Raw genomic sequence first — 23,640 nt, forward strand, 5'->3', positions numbered from 1 at the left:
CATATTTCTGATACATTATATCTGGCCTGGACAAAAACACACTAAAGCCAAATATATAAAGACTGAAAGACTTAAACTAGACTAAACACACTCTGAAAAGTAACTAAAACTAAAGTGAAATCCTAAAGTCAAAAATAAATAAAATCAAAAGTACATTTCAAAACTATTATAACCTTGCTCTGCACTTGAGGCTGAATAACAGCACAATCTCATTACTGTGTCTGTAGCGCTCTGAAAGGCCCGTTGCCAGGTCAGGTGGAAACCAAAGGGAAGTGTTTGGGATCCGTTTCCCTGCACAGCGTCTTATTTCACTTTGCCAGAACATCCTGTACTTGATCAGCCAGAGACCTGCAGCCAACCGGCCGGACTACTTTTGGGGGTGTGTGACAAATTCAGATAAAACTACACTAGATGATAACTGATACGGTCTGGCTCTCTTCAAGTACAAAACTGAATCTGTCATGTGTGGCAACCATGGACTGGTAATACTAATGGACAGAGCAGTGTGACGTCACCCATTGGTTTGTGGAGATCTGCTGTGAGTCGTTGAGTTTGCCGTTAAGATTTCAGACGAGAGGGAGGAGCCTTAGACTGTTGGGCGGTATCTGACTGTGACGTTAGCTGAGATTTGCTTACACTCGACGTTACACACTTCACTGGCAATCTGGATGCAACCGCTGCTGAAAGCTAGCCTACATAATTCGAAGTAAGATTTAGCTTTGCTAAATTTTAAATATATCTTTGTCCTATTGTCATATTACATATTATAAGACAGGCCACAAATTTCAATAACATCTTAGCCACGCCCCAAAACACCCCCTGCTATATCATTGATTTTAAAATCAATGAGACCATTATTTAAAAAACGAACATCATTCTGTGTTGCAAAAGACTTTGTGTTAGTTGCAAAAAACTAGCGATCGAGACCATAAACTCATGAAAATGTTTACTGAGTAATAAATCAAGTAAGAAGTGGGTCACTTTCTCATAGACTCTGCAGTAACCCCCCTCATTGTGCAACCGCACGTGTCGCCCCCTGCTGGAATTCAGATAGAATGCAGGATTAAGGCACTTCTGCATTTGCAGCACTTCGCCAAACCTGATGGTTTGTCTATTAATAATAACAGTCTATGATGGCAACGTGCCAAGCATAATCTTTATTAATCGGAAGGAAAACACAAAGTTTGCTTTTTGCACCTTTCTGCTGAAATAAGCAGTCACACTGAGCTGACTGGTCGTCAAACACAAATGAGCTCCAGAGACAATGTCTTCATGGATAAGATGCCTGAATAAGTGGGATGATAGTCTCACATTGACGTTCCTCCACAGCATTCCGAGATGGGAGAAAAAAGTGCTCTGGTTTATTGCCATTTCTTTAAACCAATCACAAATGTCATGGCAACGGCTACACAGAGCCATGGTGCCTCTGCAAAATAGCCCTGTGAAGGAACTTGTTTTGGTGGAACGTGTACTAAAGTTGTTTTAGTCGTGCAACAGAAAACTCCAATTGGACAGATAGTCTAGCTAGCTGTCTGGATTTACCCTGCAGAGATCTGAGGAGCAGTTAACCGTAGTCCTCAGAAATCTACCGAAGTGTAGAATGCCGACACAAAGAAAGACGAAGGTAATGGACGTCCTTTCTGGCGGCACCTGAACTATCCCGGAAGCTGAACGCTGTGGATGTAGACTTGTGGGATAAGAGTCTTGAATTGCTAGACCTGTCTCCACAGCATTGTGGAGTAAGGTCTGGCCCCAGAAAAAAACTCTCTGGGGTGTTTGCATTTCTTTAAACCAATCACAATCGTCTTGGGTGGTGCTGAGCTTGGGGTGGCAGTAGCTCAGTCTGTAGGGAGTTGGGTTGGGAACCGGGGGGTTGCTGGTTCAAATAAACACAAGGACCAAAAAGTATGGAGTGTGGATTGGTGGCTGGAGAGATGTCACTTCACCTCCTGGGCAATGCCAGGTGCTCTTGAGCAAGGCACCATACCCCCACCCCCCAGGGTTCAGCTGGCAGCCCGCTCACTCTGACATCTCTCCATTAATGCATGTATAGGTCCTGAGCATGTGTGGGTATTTCAGGCCTGTGTGTGATTACTACCAAAGTGTGTACACAGAGTGTAAATTCTAATTTCCCCTCTGGGGATTAATAAACAAATTAAAAAAAAAATTACCTCCGGACTGAGTGATGGTGGCTCTGCTAAATAGTCTCAGGAAGGAACTTGTTTTGGTGGAACATTTGCACCCAGTAAAAGAAAACGCCACCTACAATATCCAATGAAGTTAACTGTTGACTGTGACACAGTACAGTAACATGAGCTGTTTAACTTGGATAAATGAATAAAGATACATATAGTATTTATGTACTGTATGTATCTGCCGTGTGTAGTCCAGAGCAATCGTCCCCAAATCGTCCCAGTTAAAAGCAAAAATGCCGTAAACATATTATTTGTTAATCTTTACATTCATTCCCTGGCTCTGGGGACGTGGAATGTCACCTCTCTGTGGGGGAAGGACCCGGAACTTGTGCGGGAGGTGGAGCGCTACCGGTTAGATCTGGTGGGGCTTACCTCTACGCACAGTCTCGGTTCTGGAACCGTTCTCCTGGATAGGGGTTGGACTCTGTCCTACTCCGGAGTTGCCCATGGTGTGAGGCGCCGGGCGGGTGTGGGGATACTCACAAGCCCCCGGCTGAGCGCCGCTGCGTTGGAGTTTACCCCGGTGGACGAGAGGGTCGCCTCCCTACGCCTGCGGGTGATGGGGGGGAAAACTCTGACTGTTGTTTGTGCATATGCACCAAACAAGAGTTCGGAGTATTTGGCCTTCTTGGAGACCTTGAATGGAGTCCTGTATGGGGCTCCAGTAGGGGACTCCATAGTTCTGCTGGGGGACTTCAATGCACACGTGGGCAATGATGGAGATACTTGGAGAGGCGTGATTGGGAGGAACGGCCTCCCTGATCTAAACCAGAGTGGTTGTCTGTTGTTGGACTTCTGTGCTAGTCATGGATTGTCCATCACAAACACCATGTTCGAACATAGGGATGCTCATAAGTGTACTTGGTACCAGAGCACCCTAGGCCAAAGGTCAATGATCGATTTTATAATCGTTTCATCTGATCTGAGGCCGTATGTTTTGGACACTCGGGTGAAGAGAGGGGCAGAGCTGTCAACTGATCACCATCTGGTGGTGAGTTGGGTCAGGGGGTGGGGGAAGACTCTGGACAGACCTGGTAAGCCCAAACGGGTAGTGCGGGTAAACTGGGAACGTCTGGAGGAGGCCCCTGTCCGACGGACTTTCAACTCACACCTCCGGCGGAGCTTTTCGTGCATCCCTGTGGAGGCTGGGGGCATTGAACCTGAGTGGACAATGTTCAAAGCTTCCATTGCTAAAGCTGCGGCGGTGAGCTGTGGTCTTAGGGTTTTAGGTGCCTCAAGGGGCGGTAACCCACGAACACCCTGGTGGACACCGGTGGTCAGGGAAGCCGTCCGACTGAAGAAGGAGTCTTTCCGGGATATGTTGTCTCGGAGGACTCCGGAGGCAGTTGCAGGGTACCGACGGGCCCGAAGGGCTGCAGCCTCTGCTGTGACAGAGGCAAAGCAGCGGGTGTGGGAGAAGTTCGGAGAAGATATGGAGAAGGACTTTCGGTCGGCACCAAGGTGCTTCTGGAAAACCGTTCGCCACCTCAGGAGGGGGAAGCGAGGAATCATCCAAGCTGTATACAGTAAGGGTGGGACCTTGTTGACCTCAACTGAGGAGGTAATAGGGCGGTGGAAGGAGCACTTTGAGGAACTCCTAAATCCAGCTGACACGCCCTCTTTGGTGGAGGCAGAGCTGGAGGATGATGGGGGATTGTCGTCAATTTCCCTGGTGGAAGTCGCTGAGGTAGTCAAACAACTCCACAGCGGCAAAGCCCCAGGGATTGATGAGATCCGTCCAGAAATGCTGAAGGCTCTGGGTGTGGAGGGGCTGTTTTGGTTGACACGCCTCTTCAACATTGCGTGGAAGTCTGGGACGGTGCCTAAGGAGTGGCAGACCGGGGTGGTGGTTCCCCTCTTCAAAAAGGGGGACCAGAGGGTGTGTGCCAATTACAGGGGTATCACACTTCTCAGCCTCCCTGGTAAAGTCTACTCCAAGGTGCTGGAAAGGAGGGTTCGGCCGATAGTCGAACCTCGGATTGAAGAGGAACAATGCAGATTCCGTCCTGGTCGTGAAACAACGGATCAGATCTTTACTCTCGCAAGGATCTTGGAGGGGGCCTGGGAGTATGCCCAACCAGTCTACATGTGTTTTGTGGATCTGGAGAAGGCGTATGACCGGGTCCCCCGGAAGAAATTGTGGGAGGTGCTGCGGGAATATGGGGTGAGGGGGTTCCTTCTTAGGGCCATCCAATCTCTGTATGACCAAAGCGAGAGCTGTGTCCGAGTTCTCGGCAGTAAGTCGGACTCGTTCCAGGTGAGGGTTGGCCTCCGCCAGGGCTGTGCTTTGTCACCAATCCTGTTTGTAATATTTATGGGTAGGATATCGAGGCGTAGTCGGGGCGGGGAGGGGTTGCAGTTCGGTGGGCTCGGGATCTCATCGCTGCTTTTTGCGGATGATGTGGTCCTGATGGCATCGTCGGTCTGTGACCTTCAGCACTCACTGGATCGGTTCGCAGCCGAGTGTGAAGCGGCTGGGATGAGGATCAGCACCTCTAAATCTGAGGCCATGGTTCTCAGCAGGAAACCGATGGAGTGCTTTCTTCGGGTGGGGAGTGAGTCCTTACCCCAAGTGAAGGAGTTTAAGTACCTTGGGGTCTTGTTCGCGAGTGAGGGGACCACGGAGCGTGAGATTGGTCGGAGAATCGGAGCAGCTGGTGCGGTATTACATTCCGTTTATCGCACCGTTGTGACGAAAAGAGAGATGAGCCAGAAGGCAAAGCTCTCGATCTACCGGGCAATTTTCGTTCCTACCCTCACCTATGGTCATGAAGGCTGGGTCATGACCGAAAGAACGAGATCCAGGGTACAAGCGGCCGAAATGGGTTTCCTCAGGAGGGTGGCTGGCGTCTCCCTTAGAGATAGGGTGAGAAGCTCAGTCATCGGAGAGGAGCTCGGAGTAGAGCCGCTGCTCCTTCGCGTCGAAAGGAGCCAGTTGAGGTGGTTCGGGCATCTGGTAAGGATGCCTCCTGGGCGCCTCCCTAGGGAGGTGTTCCAGGCACGTCCAGCTGGGAGGAGGCCTCAGGGAAGACCCAGGACTAGGTGGAGAGATTATATCTCCAACCTGGCCTGGGAACGCCTCGGGATCCCCCAGTCGGAGCTGGTTGATGTGGCTCGGGAAAGGGAAGTTTGGGGTCCCCTACTGGAGCTGCTGCCCCCGCGACCCGATACCGGATAAGCGGATGAAGATGGATGGATGGATGGATGGATGGATGGATGGATGGATGGATGGATGGATGGACATTCATTCCCCGATAGAACCAAGCAAGCCTGCCTTGTTACACCATCCAAATTATGTTTTAAAACCTGCCATTTTCAGCATTTAGTTTGCTATCTCGAAATTTGTTATTTCTCGAAGCAAAGTGAGTTTGAGAAAAGCAACACACAGAGAGCAGAAGGTGAGGGACATCGGAGGTCAGGCATTTGTCCTAGAAATGTACTTCTGTTGATCGAAAGAGTTATAATAGCAGATAATATCAGCCTTCATGGGTTATTGCTTTTGTGTTTCCCTTCTTGCATTGCAGGAAGGAAGTAAATATTCCTAAAATATGGCACAAAGAGTAGCTATCTGAGATATGTGCTGATTAAAACCACAACAGAAGAAATGTCACGTCTTGCACGGTAAAGCAGATGCCTTTTATTAAGAAGGGCTATGGTGGAATAAGGCTGCTGAGAAAGATGAAATATCGCACCACGTAGTGCAAAGACACATCCCCATGTCATTACAGCTTACAACTGTCAAGACTGTCTCAACAAGATTAATGCAAATGGCTTTATTTAAGCTTGTATCCTGCAGAAGCCGGGAATAAAACATGCAGCACAACAAGATCCTTCTGCTGTTGACTGTGAGTTGAGTAACTTCGACATAGCTGAGCTTAGATTGTGAATGGAGAGATATACTTCCTGGAGATCTGAATGAATGTTATCGAGATTGCAAAGAGAGGTCACTGGCTGTTGAGAGCGACTGATAGGAGCTCAGGAATGAAGGAACGATAGTGCTGAAATGGCACTTAGCTGAATCCGAAGCAGCAGCTGGTGTCTAGAACAGTGGTTCCCAAACCTTTTCACATCAAAGACCCTTCAACTGACACAAATTAGACCCCCATTTGATAAGATTTGAAACTCATGACCAAAATATTCATACGTTTTGTCATTGTGCTACCTGGATAACCTGGATGGATTCATGGTAAAAATAAATGAGTCCCCTTTTTGCTGGGGACCTCCTGAAACCCCTCAAGGACCCCTGGGGGTTCCCGGACCCCATTTTGAAAACGACTCCTCTTGACAACCCTGTTGACAGGTCAAGATCAGAGCAGACAATGAAAAAATGAAGATCAAAACATGACTGGAGATGTGTACAATAACCCTCTTAGGTCGGAGTCATCAATGCATAAAACTCGTGCTACAGCCTATACTGTACATGGTGGGCGGGAGTCATTTTCAGGACTGGTCCAGATCCATGCAAGGACCTCAGCAAGAGTATATGGCTGCAGCCTGAAGCGTCCCATGTCATCCGTCCCGTCTCATGCGGTCTCGTCTCATGCGGAGGCGTGTCCAACGGTAAATCCAGAGGGTCAAAAATGCAAAATCGCGAATAATTTTTTTTAAATTCATTTATATGATTTCCGTTAACGGCAATCATATAAATGAATAAAATATGTTTTTTTTTAACTAAACATGTCTATAAGATAAATGCAGACTATCATACTGATGAATAAAAACACTTAAAATATATGTTTGTCTATAAAATAAATGCAGATGATAGGCAAAAAAAAAATCCTTCTGCCATCCCAGAGTTTCTACTTTTCAAAATAAAAGCTCGCATCTGGAATAAAATACTACATCTCTCTTACTTTTCAAAGTAAAAGCTCACGTCAACTATCATGTTAATGAATAAAATATTTGGTGGGTTTTTAAATATTTAAAAACATATGTCCGTCTCTAAAATAAATGCAGATGATAGGCAAACTAAAAAAATCCTTCTATAGCTGCAACAAAGTTGCAGCTTTTTTTTTTTTTAGAAGGAAATTCTCTCCCGACAGAGTTCAAGCATTTGGTTTTGTTTTAAAAAAAAGTCCCCCTTTCATACAATACAACACAAAATACAATAGAACCGCTGGCGGAAGTGGAAGTAAAATTCAATCGCATCCTGGCCCAAGACCGTGGCAGCAGAGATACGCAGTCAAATGCAGGACGGGTCCCAGAGACCCGAAGGCCGAGGCCGCGGTAGTAGAAAAATAGAACCGCATTCTGCCCCGGGTCCCAGAGACCCGACAACATTCTGCCCCGGGTCCCAGAGACCCGACAGCCGAGGTCACGGTAGTAGAAAAATATGACCGCGTTCTTCCCCGGGTCCCAGAGACCCGACAGCATTCTTCCCCGGGTCCCAGAGACCCGACAGCATTCTGTCCCGGGTCCCAGAGACCCGACAGCATTCTGCCCCGGGTCCCAGAGACCCGACAGCATTCTGCCCCGGGTCCCAGAGACCCGACAGCATCCTGTCCCGGGTCCCAGAGACCCGACAGCATTCTGCCCCGGGTCCCAGAGACCCGACAGCATCCTGTCCCGGGTCCCAGAGACCCGACAGCATCCTGTCCCGGGTCCCAGAGACCCGACAGCATCCTGTCCCGGGTCCCAGAGACCCGACAGCCGAGGCCGACAGTCACTCTCGCCATGCTGATAAGCAGTTGTATTTGCAGCAATGTCCCAGTGAAGTGTGAAAACAATACAGAATATACAATTAAAAAGTCTTGGAAAGCGTGTAACATGTTTTATTTTTGTAGTCTTGTTGTGTGTGCAGATCGTGGATTGTTGTCCCTCCTCAGGAGGTCCTGCCGTTAGTTGGCAGAATCGGCTGCGTCGCTGATGCCGGTTTCATCAGATGTAGCTACGTTAACATGGAACAACACAAGCATAACATTCAGAAATTAGCAAACTACATGTAGGCTATGGAAAAATTGTTACTTTAACAGTTTTTTAACGTTTTTCAATTGATTGCAACAAATGTGGTCACGAATTTACCCGTGACTCCATCTGGAAAATTATTCGTCCTATCGTAATTTTGACCCTCTGGATTTACCGTTGGAGACGTACCGAGACCGCATAGGACGGGACGGATGACATGGGACGCTCCAGGCTGTAGCCATACCCGTCTCGTCCTCAGGGGCAACAACTGACCCACTTCCCACTTTTTGTGTTTTATGTGTCCTAATGTTTCTATTTTGTTTTTAACTGTCTATTCATGTGTCTTATTGATTTTTAATGCTTATGACTTTTAACTGTTTGTACTTGTGTTTTATCTGTTTAACTGATTTTGTGTAAAGCACTTTGAATTGCCCTGTTGCTGAAATGTGCTATACAAATAAAGCTGCCTTGCCTTGCCTTGCCTTCCACCGCTAGGTGGTGCTATAGCAGAAGACCATGCGTTTGGCCCTATAACCAAACCGTACATCGCACATTAAAAATACTCATATATCCACGTGTTCCCTGAACTCAGCTGAATCTCCTGATATAGGCAACGCCCATTTCCACCAGGACATTTATGCATCAAAAAATCACGATTACAAATTATATGCAACCCATCTGCACAAAGATTGACACGTTGGATCTCCAGACCAACCTGACAAAAAGTTATCGAAGTAATTTTTTAGGAAAAAAATTGCACATATTATGCACAAACTAATTTGTATAGCGAAATATGAGAACACCAACTTTAACATATCTTGACCAAAATAAATGCTATCAAAGCGAAAAATTTAGATTGTGTGCCAATATGCTCTGGGTCTCCCCAACACATTTTACAGAAATTGGCCACTAGGGGGCGCTGCAAGTACAAAAATTGATATCTCATGAAAGGCTCATCTGTTTTTTTACAAAATTTTGAGGGTACCATCTATGGCCACTCATACAGTGGAGTACTGATTCGTCCATGTGGGCGTGGCCTATGGGACCCAGGTTTGGAGTCACCACTTACACTAATGTGAGCAACTTCAAATTTACAATGGTTCCTGGACCTCACCTACCAAAAAATCACACGTGGACCGCTAGGTGGCGCTATAATCTTTTTTGGTCTATAATTCCACATACATCGCACATTAGAAAGCCTTACATCCGTTTGTTCACTGAATCGAGCTGAATTTGATGACATAGGCCAAGGCAATTTTCGCAAAGAAGTTTTTTCACAATACTGCGCAATGTGCAAAACTAACTTTTTCAAACTTGTCCTAGGCCGTGCGACCGATTTGCACGAAGCCTGGTAGGTAGCAACTCCAGATGGACCTGACCAAAAGTTATGAACAGTATTTTTTACAAAAGTACTTTTTACAACCAAACAAAATTTCGCAGCAATCCACAAAACACGAACTTCAGCATATCTTGGCCAAATTGATAGGTAGCAGAGCAAATCTTGGTATTATTGTTCGACATCCCACTCCGATGCTCTGTACCAAATTTGGCAAAAATTGCCATCAACATGAAACTTGTGAGGCTTGTGAGGCATGGCGCTATGAGGCTCTGTACCAAATTTGGCAAAGATCAGCCACTATGGGGCGCTATAGTCTACGTAAACCAGTTTTGGCCTCTTTACTCAATCAACATTAATGGGATATTTGCAACGGCAATGTACCACAGACCTTGCGGCTCACACCTCTCAATATTTTCCGATGTTTGTCTCACCACGTTACACTTTGAGTCCCGCTTTTGCGCGCTCCCCGAGTTGTCAGGGGCGACTCTCGCCAGAAGGCTTGGACCCTGTCATGACTGCTTACAGTTCTAGTAGTTCTAGACCGAGTAAGGCCAGCTGTAGCCTTAGGTTTAAAGGACCAATATGAGAGCGGTATTGATATTTTTGTCTAACGCTTGGCTAGAAAGCAAATAAGCAAATATCCCAAAATGTTAAACTAATCCTTCCATCGAGCCCTGGTTTGTATTGCATTAAGTGTTTGCACTGCGAGTCCAGAGACAGAGAAAAAGTAAGTCCAGGAAAACTCCAGGGGAAGTGAAGTGGACATGATTCTAAATTGCTCTTTTTAAATCATGAGAAGAAAAATCTGCAGCCTCTGAACTCCAATGCAACATGGGGTCTTTTAGGCCAGAACGCACAGACATTGAGATTAGATGCAATCACACACAGATACATACTGTCTGATGCCTTCATTTTAAAGAAAGAAACAGATGGGAGTTCATTTTGCAGCTGTTTGACTTGATGCTTTTAAATGAAGTGCACAGGAGGCTATTAAAACCAGTCAAGCAAAGACTGTATAAACAAACACCTGTGCTCGTTTGGGGTGGTTCTACCATTGAAGAAGAAAAAAAACAAAAAGGCTGAAACATGACTAGACTGGTGGCCTGACTCTGATCCAGTAACAAATTCCCAATCGCCCTGGCACAAAATGTGCAGTCTAGGGAAAAGAGAAGGGATGCCTGAAAACTCCATAATCATTGATAGTCATGCAGGAGCCTGCTTGTTACATTTGTACTTGTTTTTGTATTAAGATCAAGGCAGTTTATGACTCAAAAAAAAAATCTCTGCACATTTTAATTATATGTTAGACAAGATTATAAAACCCACTGCGAGAGGGTATTCCTCATAAACTGCAATAAAACTGACAAACACACAAATAAGCAGGTCAAGTGACAAACTGACACCTTGGATCACAGATTTGATTATAGACTCCGGCAATCATTTATTATTAATTAATCATTCAGTGCACACCGTCTCTGACACTGTACAGTATGATCTCTATGTAGTGTATGAGATTTTAAGAATATTGTACTAGCTTTGGCATTTAATGAAAATACATTCGTAGTGCTGGTAGAACAATATGTAAAGTAACAAATAAAAACTTGTAATTGGAACTTGTTGTAATGTTTACAATTTACATCAGCCTCAATAACGTAACATACAGTCTATTGGAATGAATCACTCTAAATCCTTAGACTCTACCAGAACAAATGGCTTCATGGCTTCGTTCATACAATATGCACAATTAGGATTGCATCACATTTATCATATTACCAAGTTTAAAATACTTAGTGTAGGAGACAGTATTAAAATGACATTTAAATATTACAACCTAGAATGCAAACCACACAGTATGTGCCATCACATCACGCCAAAGCAATGAGTGTGCATCCTCTATGTTCACTGTAGTTTGACTACAGAGCCATTGGTCCAACAATTCGGTTACAGAAACGCAGATGACAAAAACCCACAGCTTGCCCTCCGCAATGATAATTAGGTGTTGTATACATGTAATGGAAGTTTTCTATAAACATTTTTTAAAACTTTTCACACCGAGCTCGAGGTGTGGTGATTGGGAGGCTTCTTTTTCTCTGGCAGTGGATTGTAAAAGTTGGTTAAAGATATTAGAAGTTCATAACAATATAAGACCAATAAAATGTAAGGTAGTCAGAGCTCCATGTAAATGTTCAAAAAAGGAACAAGTGGAAACTTAAAGGATCCAGGAAGCCCCCCCCCCCCCCAAGGAAGAGAAAGCTTCCTGAAAGGTACCAACAGAATTTGAGTTCAAAAGGAAGTTTTGCTCAAAAACACTTGTATGATCCCTAACATAACCCATTAAATATAATCCATTAATATGAGTCACGGATAAAATTCAGTAATGAAACTTTGACTTTCAGTTTCATTGATGGGCTCTTTGCCAAACCCTTCTGAGGACATCTGGTCTAAACTCCCCAATTATGAATATCAAATATCCAGGGTCAACTTCAACTCTGATATATTCTCTATGAAAAGTCTGAGAGAGACTTCTGAGGAAAACGATTCAGTGAGAGTTGTTGACTGATCCAGGGGTCAAGGAAAAACATTAAAAACGTCCTCCCCCAGGGCTTTCTGAGATTGCACCACGTCTGCATGTCGGATCATTCGATTACCTGCAGTTACACGTTACTGTCACGGGAGTTGAGCAGCCGGAGCAAACTGAATAATGAATGTCTAATGGACGGATGCCAAAATCAACAACATAAAGAACATAATCACCAGTGTGTGTTAACTGCATGATCAAATAATAGTCCAAAGGGTGCATGTGGAGTACATGGAGCTGGCCAGTGAAGGGGCTGAGAGGTCGCCCATGGGTCACAGCATTCAGACATCTTTGTTTGGGAGAGCCATTGTCTGATGGGCTTTTGTTATTGCCACTTGAATGTGCTAGGAAACACAATAAAAACTAAATAAAAAAAACAAAAACAGGATGGAACAGGTAGTACTGTAGGTCACTTTCTTAAAAAGCAACAGGCCTTTGTTGTAAAGGAAACTTAGTATCCTTGAGACCCACTGGAGTAACTTTCCCTATCGGAGCCACTGGACCTCTGAGAGAACGACTGCTACTCACGGCCGAACACAGGCCGAAAGTGGGAATACATTAATAACACCAACAATCACGCTGAATTGTGCTTATGATTAATCCAATTTCAGAAGCAATTCAACAAAAAAAATTAAACAAAAACCCACCTCATAGACAGGATGATTTAAAGAGAGGGGAAAACTAATTGTCTAACCGATCTGCAACAACCAGGTATGGACAAATTGTTTTCCCACAATTAAAAAGGAAACTAATACAAATAATTAGTGAAATAAGAACATTTATTATAATTCGAATGTAAATCTGATTTTAAACTGAAGTACGGTTTGGACTCTGGCAGCCCATTGATGATATAATGCCACACACTCATCCCTCCACTCACAGAGTGAATCAACATAATGGCCTCGCAGTGCACACACTGTACACACTGTACACACACAGAGAGTCCCTAGCGCATGGAAAATACATTTCCAAAAGAAGGTGCTACAGTATGTACCAGCAGTGGTCACAGTCCAAGCGCTGGACAGAGTAAGTCCAGATCCTTTTGTGCCTCTTCATCCTGGGAAGAGAAAAAAAAAAAAAAAAAAAAAATCTTCAAAACAATTAAATACAATTGGATCTTGCAGATTGAAAAACTCTTTGAGATGGATGTAAACACAGTACTGCAACAGTACAGGGATGAGGTCTACCTCTTTGGACGACGTATTCATTGAAGACGCAGCTTGACACATCTTCCTAGCCTTGTCCCTCTGCCCCAGGTCTCTGTAGCACTGTCAGAGAAGAACCAAAAACCCCTCAGTGCCTTGTTTAGTCTCAGTAGTGTCCCACAGAACAGGACACAGTGGTGTCCCAAAACAGCAATGAAAGTTTCTGGTACTGACCTTAGCTAGAAACACATAGTTAGGTTTGGAATATCCTGGCTGGATCTCCTCAACCTGGAAAAAAAAGTTTTCTTTTAGCTTTAAAAGACAATTAATCATTAATTAATTTTAACAATGCATATACTAACACAGCCTCTTTACACAGAGATTTTGCAATACTGCCGTGAAGAGGACCAGCTATTACTCCGGCTTGGCTTGACTAAACCTAGTCTTTATCCTTGACGTTCCACTTCTAGGATTGCTTCGGTGTCGCAGAAAATTCCACCGGATGCATGTATGTCCAATTTCTTCCGCTTTCTTTGTGTTGGAATTTTAAACTCCGGTGGATTTCTGACTATGGTTACCTGCTCCTCAGATCTCTGCAGGGTAAATCCAAACAGCTAGCTATCTGTCCAATCTGAGTTTTCTCTCGCAATGCTATTATACAGCAGCTCTGTGTGGCACTAAGCACCGCCCAAGACAATTGTGATTGGTTTAAAGAAATGCCATTTAACCAGAGCAGGTTTTTTTTCCCATCCCGGAATGCTGTGTAGACTAGCCAGACTCTCCTCTATCCCGCAACGTGTGGAGGTAGGTCTGGCAAAACGAGACAACACTAGACCAAACAACCGCAGCATAATGCCGCCCCATAGTGTCAATAAGATAGCATGCCGGCATTGCGAAAAGAAAAGAAGCGAGACGTGTAACACACTAGCGTTGGGGTCTAGTGTGTGTGTAGTCCCGCCATGCCAGCTTTACCTTTTTACAAAGACCTCGGCTCTGTTACTACCTCCCCTGCCGGCCTACTCGGTTTCCCCATTCCGTGTCCGTAACTTTTATACAGTACGGCGAGGCAGAAAAATGCATTCCCACCTTCAACAGGCTCTGTCAAAAGGGCTTATATCACAATTTTATATATTACTAGGGGTGTCACAAATCATTCCACGATTCAAAATGTTTCAACAGGGACAGCAAAGCCACAATGGATGGCAGAAGGGCAGAAGGGTACTTTGCAACAGTTTCTCTGAGTTTATTATAGTCTTTACCTCCGTTGTTTGTTTCCATAACTTACTCACAGGGGAAACTAAATGCTGCCACACGTTGTCTTAAGGACACTGGAGGATTTATTGGTTTTGTTGATTCTCTGCCATCACCAACTACGGCTGTGGTCATGGCGTCTGGAATTGTCAAGCCGCTGGCAAGTAGGCAGTATTGTTGAGAGGAAAAAACACGGGGGGGGGGGAAATTGCCGGCCCCGACTTCAATTTTGCAAAATAGAAGGCTTGTGTCAACCAATTTGTGATTTAAAGTTTAAATCGGGACACCCCTATGTATTAAGGAAAGCTAATGGTACAGTAGCTGCTAGTATACATTTTATTGTCCATTTTAACTGGATAGATTAGATGAAGAGTTCAATGGTCTGGACATAAATGATATTCACCCAAGCATGTCAACAGTTCATGTTTTGGCTTGACTCCCTGCCTTGCCTCTCTCTCCCCTGCAGCTCCTACAACCCAAACAACTCTGTGACTGTAAGTCAGGTACAGACTACCGCAGGTTAGAGGCCGGGGACCTCGGTAACCGGGCAGAATCTATTTGTTAAAGCTCGACAGCCCCACTGGAGGCTCTCCTCCAGGTCACGGGTGGCATGTTTGAACAGGGAACAATTAAATCCAATTGATGTGTGAGATACACAAGACATGAGGAGGAAGACGCCTGAACAAGAATATTGGCAAGAAGCAAAATTCATTTCTCTACTATATAAACATTTGAAATGTGGGAACACAGATTGAGCATATTAAATACAGAGTTTTTGTGTTTTGAAAGCTGGGTACAAGAGCGACCTGGAGGCTAGTCGCAAATGAACGCTAAACAAACAGGACACCGTATGTGACAGGTTTCATTAATCAGGGCAGCTCAGGGGAGAAGATGCAATTAATGAAACTGTATGGAAATAATAATCAATAAGACGTTGTAATCAGTCCCTATTTTTGTGTAATTATTTTCTGGTTAACTACATGGCCCACAGACTGAGTGGAAGAATTCCACAATGCTTCAATAGGCTTTTTGGATCATCTAAGAGCATCTTCCCAACATCGGAACTGGGCAGCTATGTCGGTCATTTTTTTGGAACTTTCTGAAACCGAAAGTCGCGCCTACTTTATGCAATGTTTGTCCAGAAAAGACAGCAACACCACGATTACCTTGGAGAGTAGTCCACTAACACCATTTGTACAAGTCATTGCATCTCACTCCTTTCTGTGATGGCAGCCTTTTCACACCGAGTTTTATTACGTGGAGTGAAAGTTGTGAACACTTGTTGTGCACATGCTGCACACTCTAGTTCGCTCTAGCGTGCTCTCACTTTACAAAGTCGCATGTGTGCAAAGGGGAGAATGATTGCAGGGTGAGTCACTGTACCTTTTGAAAGTTTTTCAGTGCATCTTCGAGTGTGGCATTTGGAGGCTCTCCAAATAATGTTGCAGCAACTTTCCTCTCAATCCATGACAACTGAGCCACCTGCAAAATAATCCAACACCTCAAGTCAAAAGACAATTCTTCGCAATAGTTTGAGGCTACACCACACTACTGCATTTACAAATAATCTCCGTATGCACAAGTGTTTTTGCTTCGTATCAGAACTAATCTCTGTCCATATTGATGTGTCTGACAATGCATATGACATGACCATTGCACATGTCATTCAATTTCCAAATTTCAATACCTAAGGAGTAAATTTTATCAGCGTCAATGAGCCAATAAGCAGGCAGCATGCTTCTACCAAAGATCTGATAATGCTTGTGATTGGCTGTTTAGTGTTATAGTGTTACACATTGCAGAGACTGGGTTCACAAAAAATATTTGTGCTGTAATGTAATTTTTTTAAATATAATTGGTATTGAATAAAGGAGTGTTTAGGAACCGGTATCAAAGTTGCGGCATTGGTATCGGTACCAGTAACAAATAACCAGCCCTACTAACGAGCTGTTGCATCTAGCCATCAGCTTCAAACATGTCTTTTCCTAAAACAGTTCCTTAAAACTTCCAAAAATGGTCAACGTTCCCTCAGGTTTCAAAAATAAAACCAGCAACTTTCAATGACACAATGGAAATTCCACAATCAACATTTGTTAATATCTATTTTTAACCTAATTAAAATTGCTCATCAGATCTTGCTGAGGTATATTGCTGCTGTCTATTGAAATAATGTAGAGGTTTGTCCTTTTTGTCTGTTAAGCGCAATTACATCTGGGAGAAACCAACAGTGAAAGAAATTGCATAAAAACACTTCATAGAAACACAGTTATTAATTGTTTTGGTATTCTATTGGATAAATTCCCTAGCTGGTTTGTTACATATAATTTTTCTGAACAACTCCAGGCCAAAAAAAACACACTTTCCTCGACTGCCCCAGTGTTTCCACGGCTACAGGTACCTAGTCCACTGATACTTTTCTACTGACACTTTTTTTTCCGGCAGAAGGTGATAATGACAAGGAGAAGCCTGGGTCAAACATGTAATGTTCCTTCCTTTTCACCATCATCAAAGTAACGTCTAATTGCAGGTGTAGCGTTGCTTTGGCGTCATCCCAGGAGCTTTCAAACAGAACCGCTGGCTGAATACAAACACGAGATCTTTGTTGAACATGGGCGCACCACAGACAGCCATTAAAACTCAATCCCTGAAAAGATCAGGTGTGCTGCTCCACTACATGTGCACAGTCCCTCGCCCCTTCTCTGGTACGGACAGTGTACGTCTGTAGGGCTGCAACTAACAATTATTTTCATTGTCGTTTTATCTGTTGATTATTTTCTCGATTAATTGTTCGGATGTCCGAAAATGGTACAAAAAAGGTCGACGTGTTTTCAAAGCCCTCAAATGTCTTGTTTTGTCCATAACTCAAAATATATTCAAGCCACGCAGACATACGTGTTCTTGTAATTTGAATTTGCCCAGCAAGTTACTCTGGCATTGAGTAATGCTGCTCATTAACTATACCCTTGTAGCCGAGTTGCACCAATCACATTTGTGGATCTGATATAGGCGGGCCAGAGGCGAGCTAAGAAGATGACAACAGTTTAATCTACCAGTTAGCTCCGCTGGTAGCTATGCGTGCGGGGCTCTGGATACGACACCCCGTGTGTTGTTGTGATTGGTTGTAGTCTGCAGTGAGATTTTCAAATGCACGCTTGGTGCCCCCCCCTCGAGATGTGCGACTTTCATTACTCAATGCCAGACCCTTAATGTTTCGGATTTGGGTCTGGACTTCCAGGCTAACGCGGACATGTCAGCCTCCATAAATCACTGTGTGTGTATGTTGGCAGAATGGAGAGATATATGAGCTGTGTGCAGTGTGTCAGGTGGGTCACATACAGCGTAGCACCAGCGGCCCATCAGGTAGTAGGACATGGGGTCTTGCGGCTTCAGCTCAATGGCTTTATCCAGATGATCCTGGGAGGGGAGGCAGACATAGACATACACACACAGACAGACAGGGAGAAGATTTACACTGTTGATTCATGACACGGCTGATATTTCCACTGCCTTCTGTTCTGACCTGATCTGTCCTGCTTCACCAACCCACAAGTATTTCAAAAACACCTCTCACACACGCAATCTTGCCGAGCGACCACACACTCCTGGCTGTCACACACACCCTCCCTCCTTCGTTCGTTCTTTTCTCATTTTGCCTGTCTCATATTCAGGTTGTTGTTGTTTTTTTCCTCCATATCTTCCCTCTCCGGCTCCAGCGCTCTATGGCTTTCTCTTTCACCTGTCAAGTGTTTTGCAGGTACACAGTGTTTTGGGGGAAGCCGCTGACAGAAGATAAAATGCTACGTGCTGTTGTTCCACGCTCTCTGATCTTATGCAACCGAACGGTTGTAGGAGTGGCTTACTGGCTTAAGTGATACGAGTAGTCATTGCCCTCTACTCTCTGTGTACATGGGAGAAGCAATTGTTTGACATGTACAGCATATAAACAATTTATATACATAACGGTGCAAGTGTTTCGTTAAGTAGTCATAACCCGTTTCATAACCGTCCCAGACATAGCATACGTGCCGTTTTAGACAACAACTCACCTTAAAGATGTACCCGTTCTTTATCTTGTTCTGCACTGTGTCATATTCAGCCATAATCCCACACATGATGGCATACCTGTGGAGAGACAGTTCTATGTTGATCAGTTGTGTATTAGGTGTCTATAGGTTACACTGCTTAGCTCATTGTTCCAGGTTTAACAGATTTTCACATAGAATAAATAGAATAAAATAAATGTTGCTTTCCAGCAGAGGCTTGAAATTTGTCTTTGGTCTCACCAAGGAAAATATAAACACAAAACCTGTCCATAAGATGAAAACGTCACATTTACATTTTAGATATATCATTCTCATATTTACGTTTAGTGTAGTTTGTTGACCACATCAATTGCAATTGGGATAAAAGAACCCTTGTAGATCTGTTTTTTCTTGCATTGCCCTGAGGGGAGCAACTCAAACTAAAGGTGGAGGGGATGTGTTTTGTCATAGATGATTGACAAGGCTTTCCTGTATATAGCTGCTGATTTTCCCAGATTGTATGTCCCCCGCACCTAAAACGTTGCGTCATAATTGCTGCTGCAAGAAGGCAATGAACACCATAATTAGCAGTAGACGAGATCCTCTTTAAGAGCACAGCTGACAAAATGTTCTAAGAAAACAAATAGGATATAATGCAAATGAATGGGCAAGTATAAAAGATAAAACATGCTTTACAAATAGCAGTTTTAAAATCTCTATCCATTTTTTTTTATAATATTCAAAATAAACAAATAAAAAATAAATGTTTTTTATATACAAAGAAAAAAAAGAAGCATAAGCTTGGCTTGAACACGCATAAATACATATATAGTGAGAGAAACTAGGATTAAAGGCGTCAGTATGCGTGCTTGTTGGATGGGTAAACAGCATCTGAAACCCCTTACACTTCTTTACCACATGAGAATAGGGGAGGCTACGTCTGAGGATTTTTGTAACCTTCCAAAACCGAAAATCTGTGACCGTGCCCACGTCACGCAGTGATGGTCTGAAACTGTGGCGTTATCCCGACGCTCGTCTTTTAAACATAGCCTAGTCTTGAAAAAAGTCGGGGGTTGAGTGTCTCCCACAAGAGCACTTCAACACAATCTTTTAATCCAGTCACTCAGTTGGTTCAGCAATTTAAATCTTTGACTTTGACTCTTGTCTCATTGTTACAATGCAGACGGACTTGAGTATTAGTGGAATTACTGCACCATTATGTCAGAGAACTTTATTATTCTCAGATGAAACTCTACCAGAAAACCTAAGATCCAATTGGAAGAGTATAAGATGAACTTAAAGAGTTACAATAACAGAAAACGTACCCGTTTTATGTGGCCCAGTCCTGACTGACTACAGTACAAAAGTCAAGTAGGGAAGCAGTGATGCTAATTTAGATTTTTATTTCTAACCAATCCGAGAGAAGTCTGCGACTGTCCGCGGAGTGTGTCTCTGAGCCAAACGGTCCTATCCAAATAAAGAAGTTTTGCGTAGGTGGGAGGCTCGGAGAGTAATTGGGCAGCACCTTTCAGTTACACCACCTTTTCTCTGGGTCACTGACAATGAGCAACCGAAAGGACTGAAAAACCACCAACACTCAACTTTCTTTTGCGAGACTCCTCATTAGGCAACCTCAATGGAGATAAGCTGCTCCACCTTATTCCTTCACCCACTAATGAGTGTGCCGACTCGACCCAGTGGGCAGGTGGAGGGGAAACAAAGAGCGGTTTCAGCTTTGGGATCTGTAAGTCAGCATGACGCTGAGGGTTCGGAGAGGAGGAGGAGAGAGCTGATCAAAGTCTTTTCACCGTAAGGCTGCTTTAATCCTGCTGGTACTCTGTCAAACACCACCAAGCAACATAAATGCCTTTTTATATGAAGGATCAGCGTGCATAAAGGTCAACTGACAGTATCGTCTGACATGGTGGTGCTGATGGTAGATGGAATCTGCAAATGTGCGCGTGCACATCAAGGTGTCTGGTATGTGTGAATAGATTTTTTTAACGGGGCATGAATTTGCGGTAGACTACTGCTCCCTGCTCCTTTCTCACTCTTTTTGTCTCGCTCTCTGGATTGTGATCGGGCACAGTGTGATGACACACAGTGTGATGACACAGAAAAAACGAATAAAAAAAAGAAAGAAAAAGAGGTGAGATGTAGTGGGCTTTGGCAGAGTGCAAATTGTACTACATGATTAGCAGGTAATTACTAACTTAAGATAATGTAGGTACACTGATCTTTCTAACTGGCCAGTAAAAAATAACTGGTCGATTTGATTTCAGTTGACATTGTTCCACCCACTAACCGATCAAAATGTACAAAAAAAACATCAGATGGGCGGGTGAAACACGAAGCAAACATCATGTGCTTCTCATCATTACTCCCACTTACAGCGTGGAAACTTAACAGTGATAGGACAAGTACTACCACATCACAAATTTGCAAAACCTTATCTGTAAAAAAACAAAAACAAAGGCGGATAAAACTGTGTGTAATTGTAATCAAAATAGGCTGCGTGGGGTGCGGCCACGCTGCCACCGGTTGGAGATGGATGAGTGCAGAGCTCACAACATCACAGGAGCAGAGATGCTATCTGTAGGCAGTTGTGCCGTCTAGCTTCCAATAAAAACAGACTGCTGGATGTCAAAGGCTTTGGGCAAATCCGTCACCGGTGAGCAAATATCTGCAGCGAAGGAAACCAGCCAGGACACAGCTGGATTGCACTTGGCCACCACATGTTAATCACATTTTGAGCTCCTTTCATACAAGTAGCAAGAGCCTCGCACAGTATCTAGTGGTGTTACGATGTGACTGGATGCAATTTAAACAAAATCGAGAAAACCAAAGCAACTAAGCTAAAACATTTGTTCTCATTCTTAACTGGTGAATTGGATGAGCTTTGAACAAAAATAAACGTTAAAGCTAAGGGGACCATTTGCTTGATTAAACACTTTTAGGCACGCTAGCACCTGGATAGCCATGAAGTTTGGTAAAATGCATTGGGGATGCATTTTAAAAACTTTCACTTTCCATCTAGCGTTGTCATCAGGTCAAACTTACTTTGTCCAATACTTTGTTTTAATTGCCAAATACTTGCAACGTTAGTGGTTTTAGTGTTTGTTTAGAGCTAATTAAGTGCTAATTAACAAGTTTAGCATGCTAACATGCATGTTGAACATGGTGTCACTACCCAGTGTGAGTTGAGTGCAGATGTGAGTGGCGCATGCTCAGATTTAAATGGTTAATGGGGCATACTAAAATTTGCAAAATTCTTAAAATAATAAACTTCTAATTGCAAACAACAACAGAAGATGGAAATCATTTCAAAAATGTTTTAGCTATCTATGATTGTTTGATTGCTAACGTTAGCGCAAAACATTCAAGTGACAGCCTTTCTTGTGTTTGATTGCAAACTTAGCCAGCAACGAACCAACTTAGGAATGAAGGAAATTGTAAAAATGTAGGTAATTTTAACATCCATTGTTCAATATTTTTGGACACTAACGATTATTCAGTAAATCAATGGCAATTAAAAACGATTGTTACTTGTGCAACATCCTGCTCTAATTATAACATATTTATACTAATAACAAATAAGTAGTCCTAGTTTCTTTTTACTTCTTGACATCCCCCACAATGCACTGTGCCATGCAACCAGATAATGTCACACTAATGACCCCAGCTAAATGTAATCTTTCTTCAGGAGTTATGCTTAGAATTCATCAATCTCTCTCTCTCTCTTAACGAGCATGCTGAAATATGCTGATGTGATTAAATGCAATAAATCTTGCGTCTTGCTGGTGGTGAGATGAGAGCGGCCAGAGAAGCATACCAGAGAGGAATAGTAATCAGAAATGCTCAGGTTAGGGCTGTTGGAGAGATTGCTCAACATCCAAGCTACCGCAAGACATTTTAACTTGGCTCTGATTGGCTAGGTCTAACATTGTTCAGCATGTAGGAATTTGGGCAGTGTTTACTGGGAAGTATGTGGACCCGAGAGTGCCAGTGGAAGAGCTGCTCATGATTGGGCCAGCAGGCAATAGCGTTGGCTCATCTCGGCACCTGGGCTGTCCTCGTGCACACCGGGGGGAGTTTGCATTTGTGATTATGTCAAAGCTCATCCTCAGCCTTTGCTTCTTTCTTCTATAATGTCCAAAAATAAGAATCTCAGGTTGCTTATACACCTGTTTGGTCTGTTTAGAGCAAACCCTGGAGCGTTGCATCAGATAGTCCTGTTGGTTTGGGGCGGTGTGAAAGCTCTGGTCCACTTAAAAATGGCGGTCTTGGTTCGCTTCCAAGTGTACTACACCGCGTTTCAAATTATTATGCAAATTGGAATTCAGTGTCATAAACATTAAATATTTAGTTTTTGAATTAAACTTATGGATGGTATTGTGTCTCTGGGCTCTTTGGATAACTGAAATCAATCTCAGACACCTGTGATAATTAGTTGGCCAGGTGAGCCCAATTAAAAGAAAACTACATAAGAACGACGTTCCACATTATGAAGCAGGCAACAGGTTTCAAGCAACATGGGAATGAAAAAGGATCTCTCTGCTGCGGAAAAGCGTCAGATGCAATGCCTGGGACAAGGTATGAAAACAGATATTTCTTGAAAAGTTAAGCGTGATCATCGTACTGTAAAGAGATTTGTAGCTGATTCAGAGCACAGACGGGTCGTGATAATAAATAAAGGCATAATGAGGAAGGTGACTGCCAGACAAATTTATCGGATTAAGAGAGCAGCTGGTAAACTGCCATTACAAAGCAGCAAACAGGTATTTGAAACTGCTGGTGCCTTTGGAGTCTCAAGCTGTAGTATCCTCCAGAGGCTTGCAGTTGTATTATTCAGCCACCCCTAACCAAGCCGAAACGGTTGCAATGGGCACAGAAATACATCTCAGACTCATTTTCATTTTACAGTCTTATTTACTGATGAGTTGCCGTGCAACATCTTCATGCATGACAATGCACCATCTCATGCTGCAAAGAATACCTCTGTGTCATTGGCTGCTATGGGCATAAAAAGGAGAGAAACTCATGGTGTGGCCCCCATCATCCCCTGACCTCAACCCTAACCCACCCTCAAGCAAAAGCTCTGAGGGTGGGAGGCAGTTTGCATCAAAACAGCATCTCTGGGAGGCTGTTCTGACATCCTGCAAAGAAATTCAAGCAGAAACTCTCCATACACTCACAAGTTTAACGG

At 43.7% G+C, this 23,640-nt stretch overlaps 1 protein-coding gene across 4 annotated transcripts in view; it reads right to left on the bottom strand.

Moving 5' to 3' along the window:
* rmdn2 (regulator of microtubule dynamics 2) overlaps positions 1-23,640 on the bottom strand; it is a 57,318-nt gene that overhangs the window by 8,929 nt on the left and 24,749 nt on the right. For 3 of the 4 annotated variants that reach the window (XM_032541262.1, XM_032541263.1, XM_032541261.1), the window contains 6 exons: positions 18,459-18,534; positions 17,749-17,826; positions 15,796-15,894; positions 13,396-13,449; positions 13,204-13,284; positions 13,020-13,073 (listed from right to left, as the gene is read on the bottom strand). In XM_032541262.1, the coding sequence (XP_032397153.1) occupies positions 13,020-13,073; positions 13,204-13,284; positions 13,396-13,449; positions 15,796-15,894; positions 17,749-17,826; positions 18,459-18,534 (442 nt within the window). Of the gene's footprint in view, positions 1-12,650; positions 13,074-13,203; positions 13,285-13,395; positions 13,450-15,795; positions 15,895-17,748; positions 17,827-18,458; positions 18,535-23,640 lie in introns of those variants that run through there. The other variant, XM_032541260.1, reaches the window with a different exon arrangement.

The sequence above is a fragment of the Etheostoma spectabile genome, chromosome 17 (genome assembly GCF_008692095.1).
Source record: "Etheostoma spectabile isolate EspeVRDwgs_2016 chromosome 17, UIUC_Espe_1.0, whole genome shotgun sequence".
In the NCBI taxonomy this organism is placed as follows: Eukaryota; Metazoa; Chordata; class Actinopteri; order Perciformes; family Percidae; genus Etheostoma; species Etheostoma spectabile.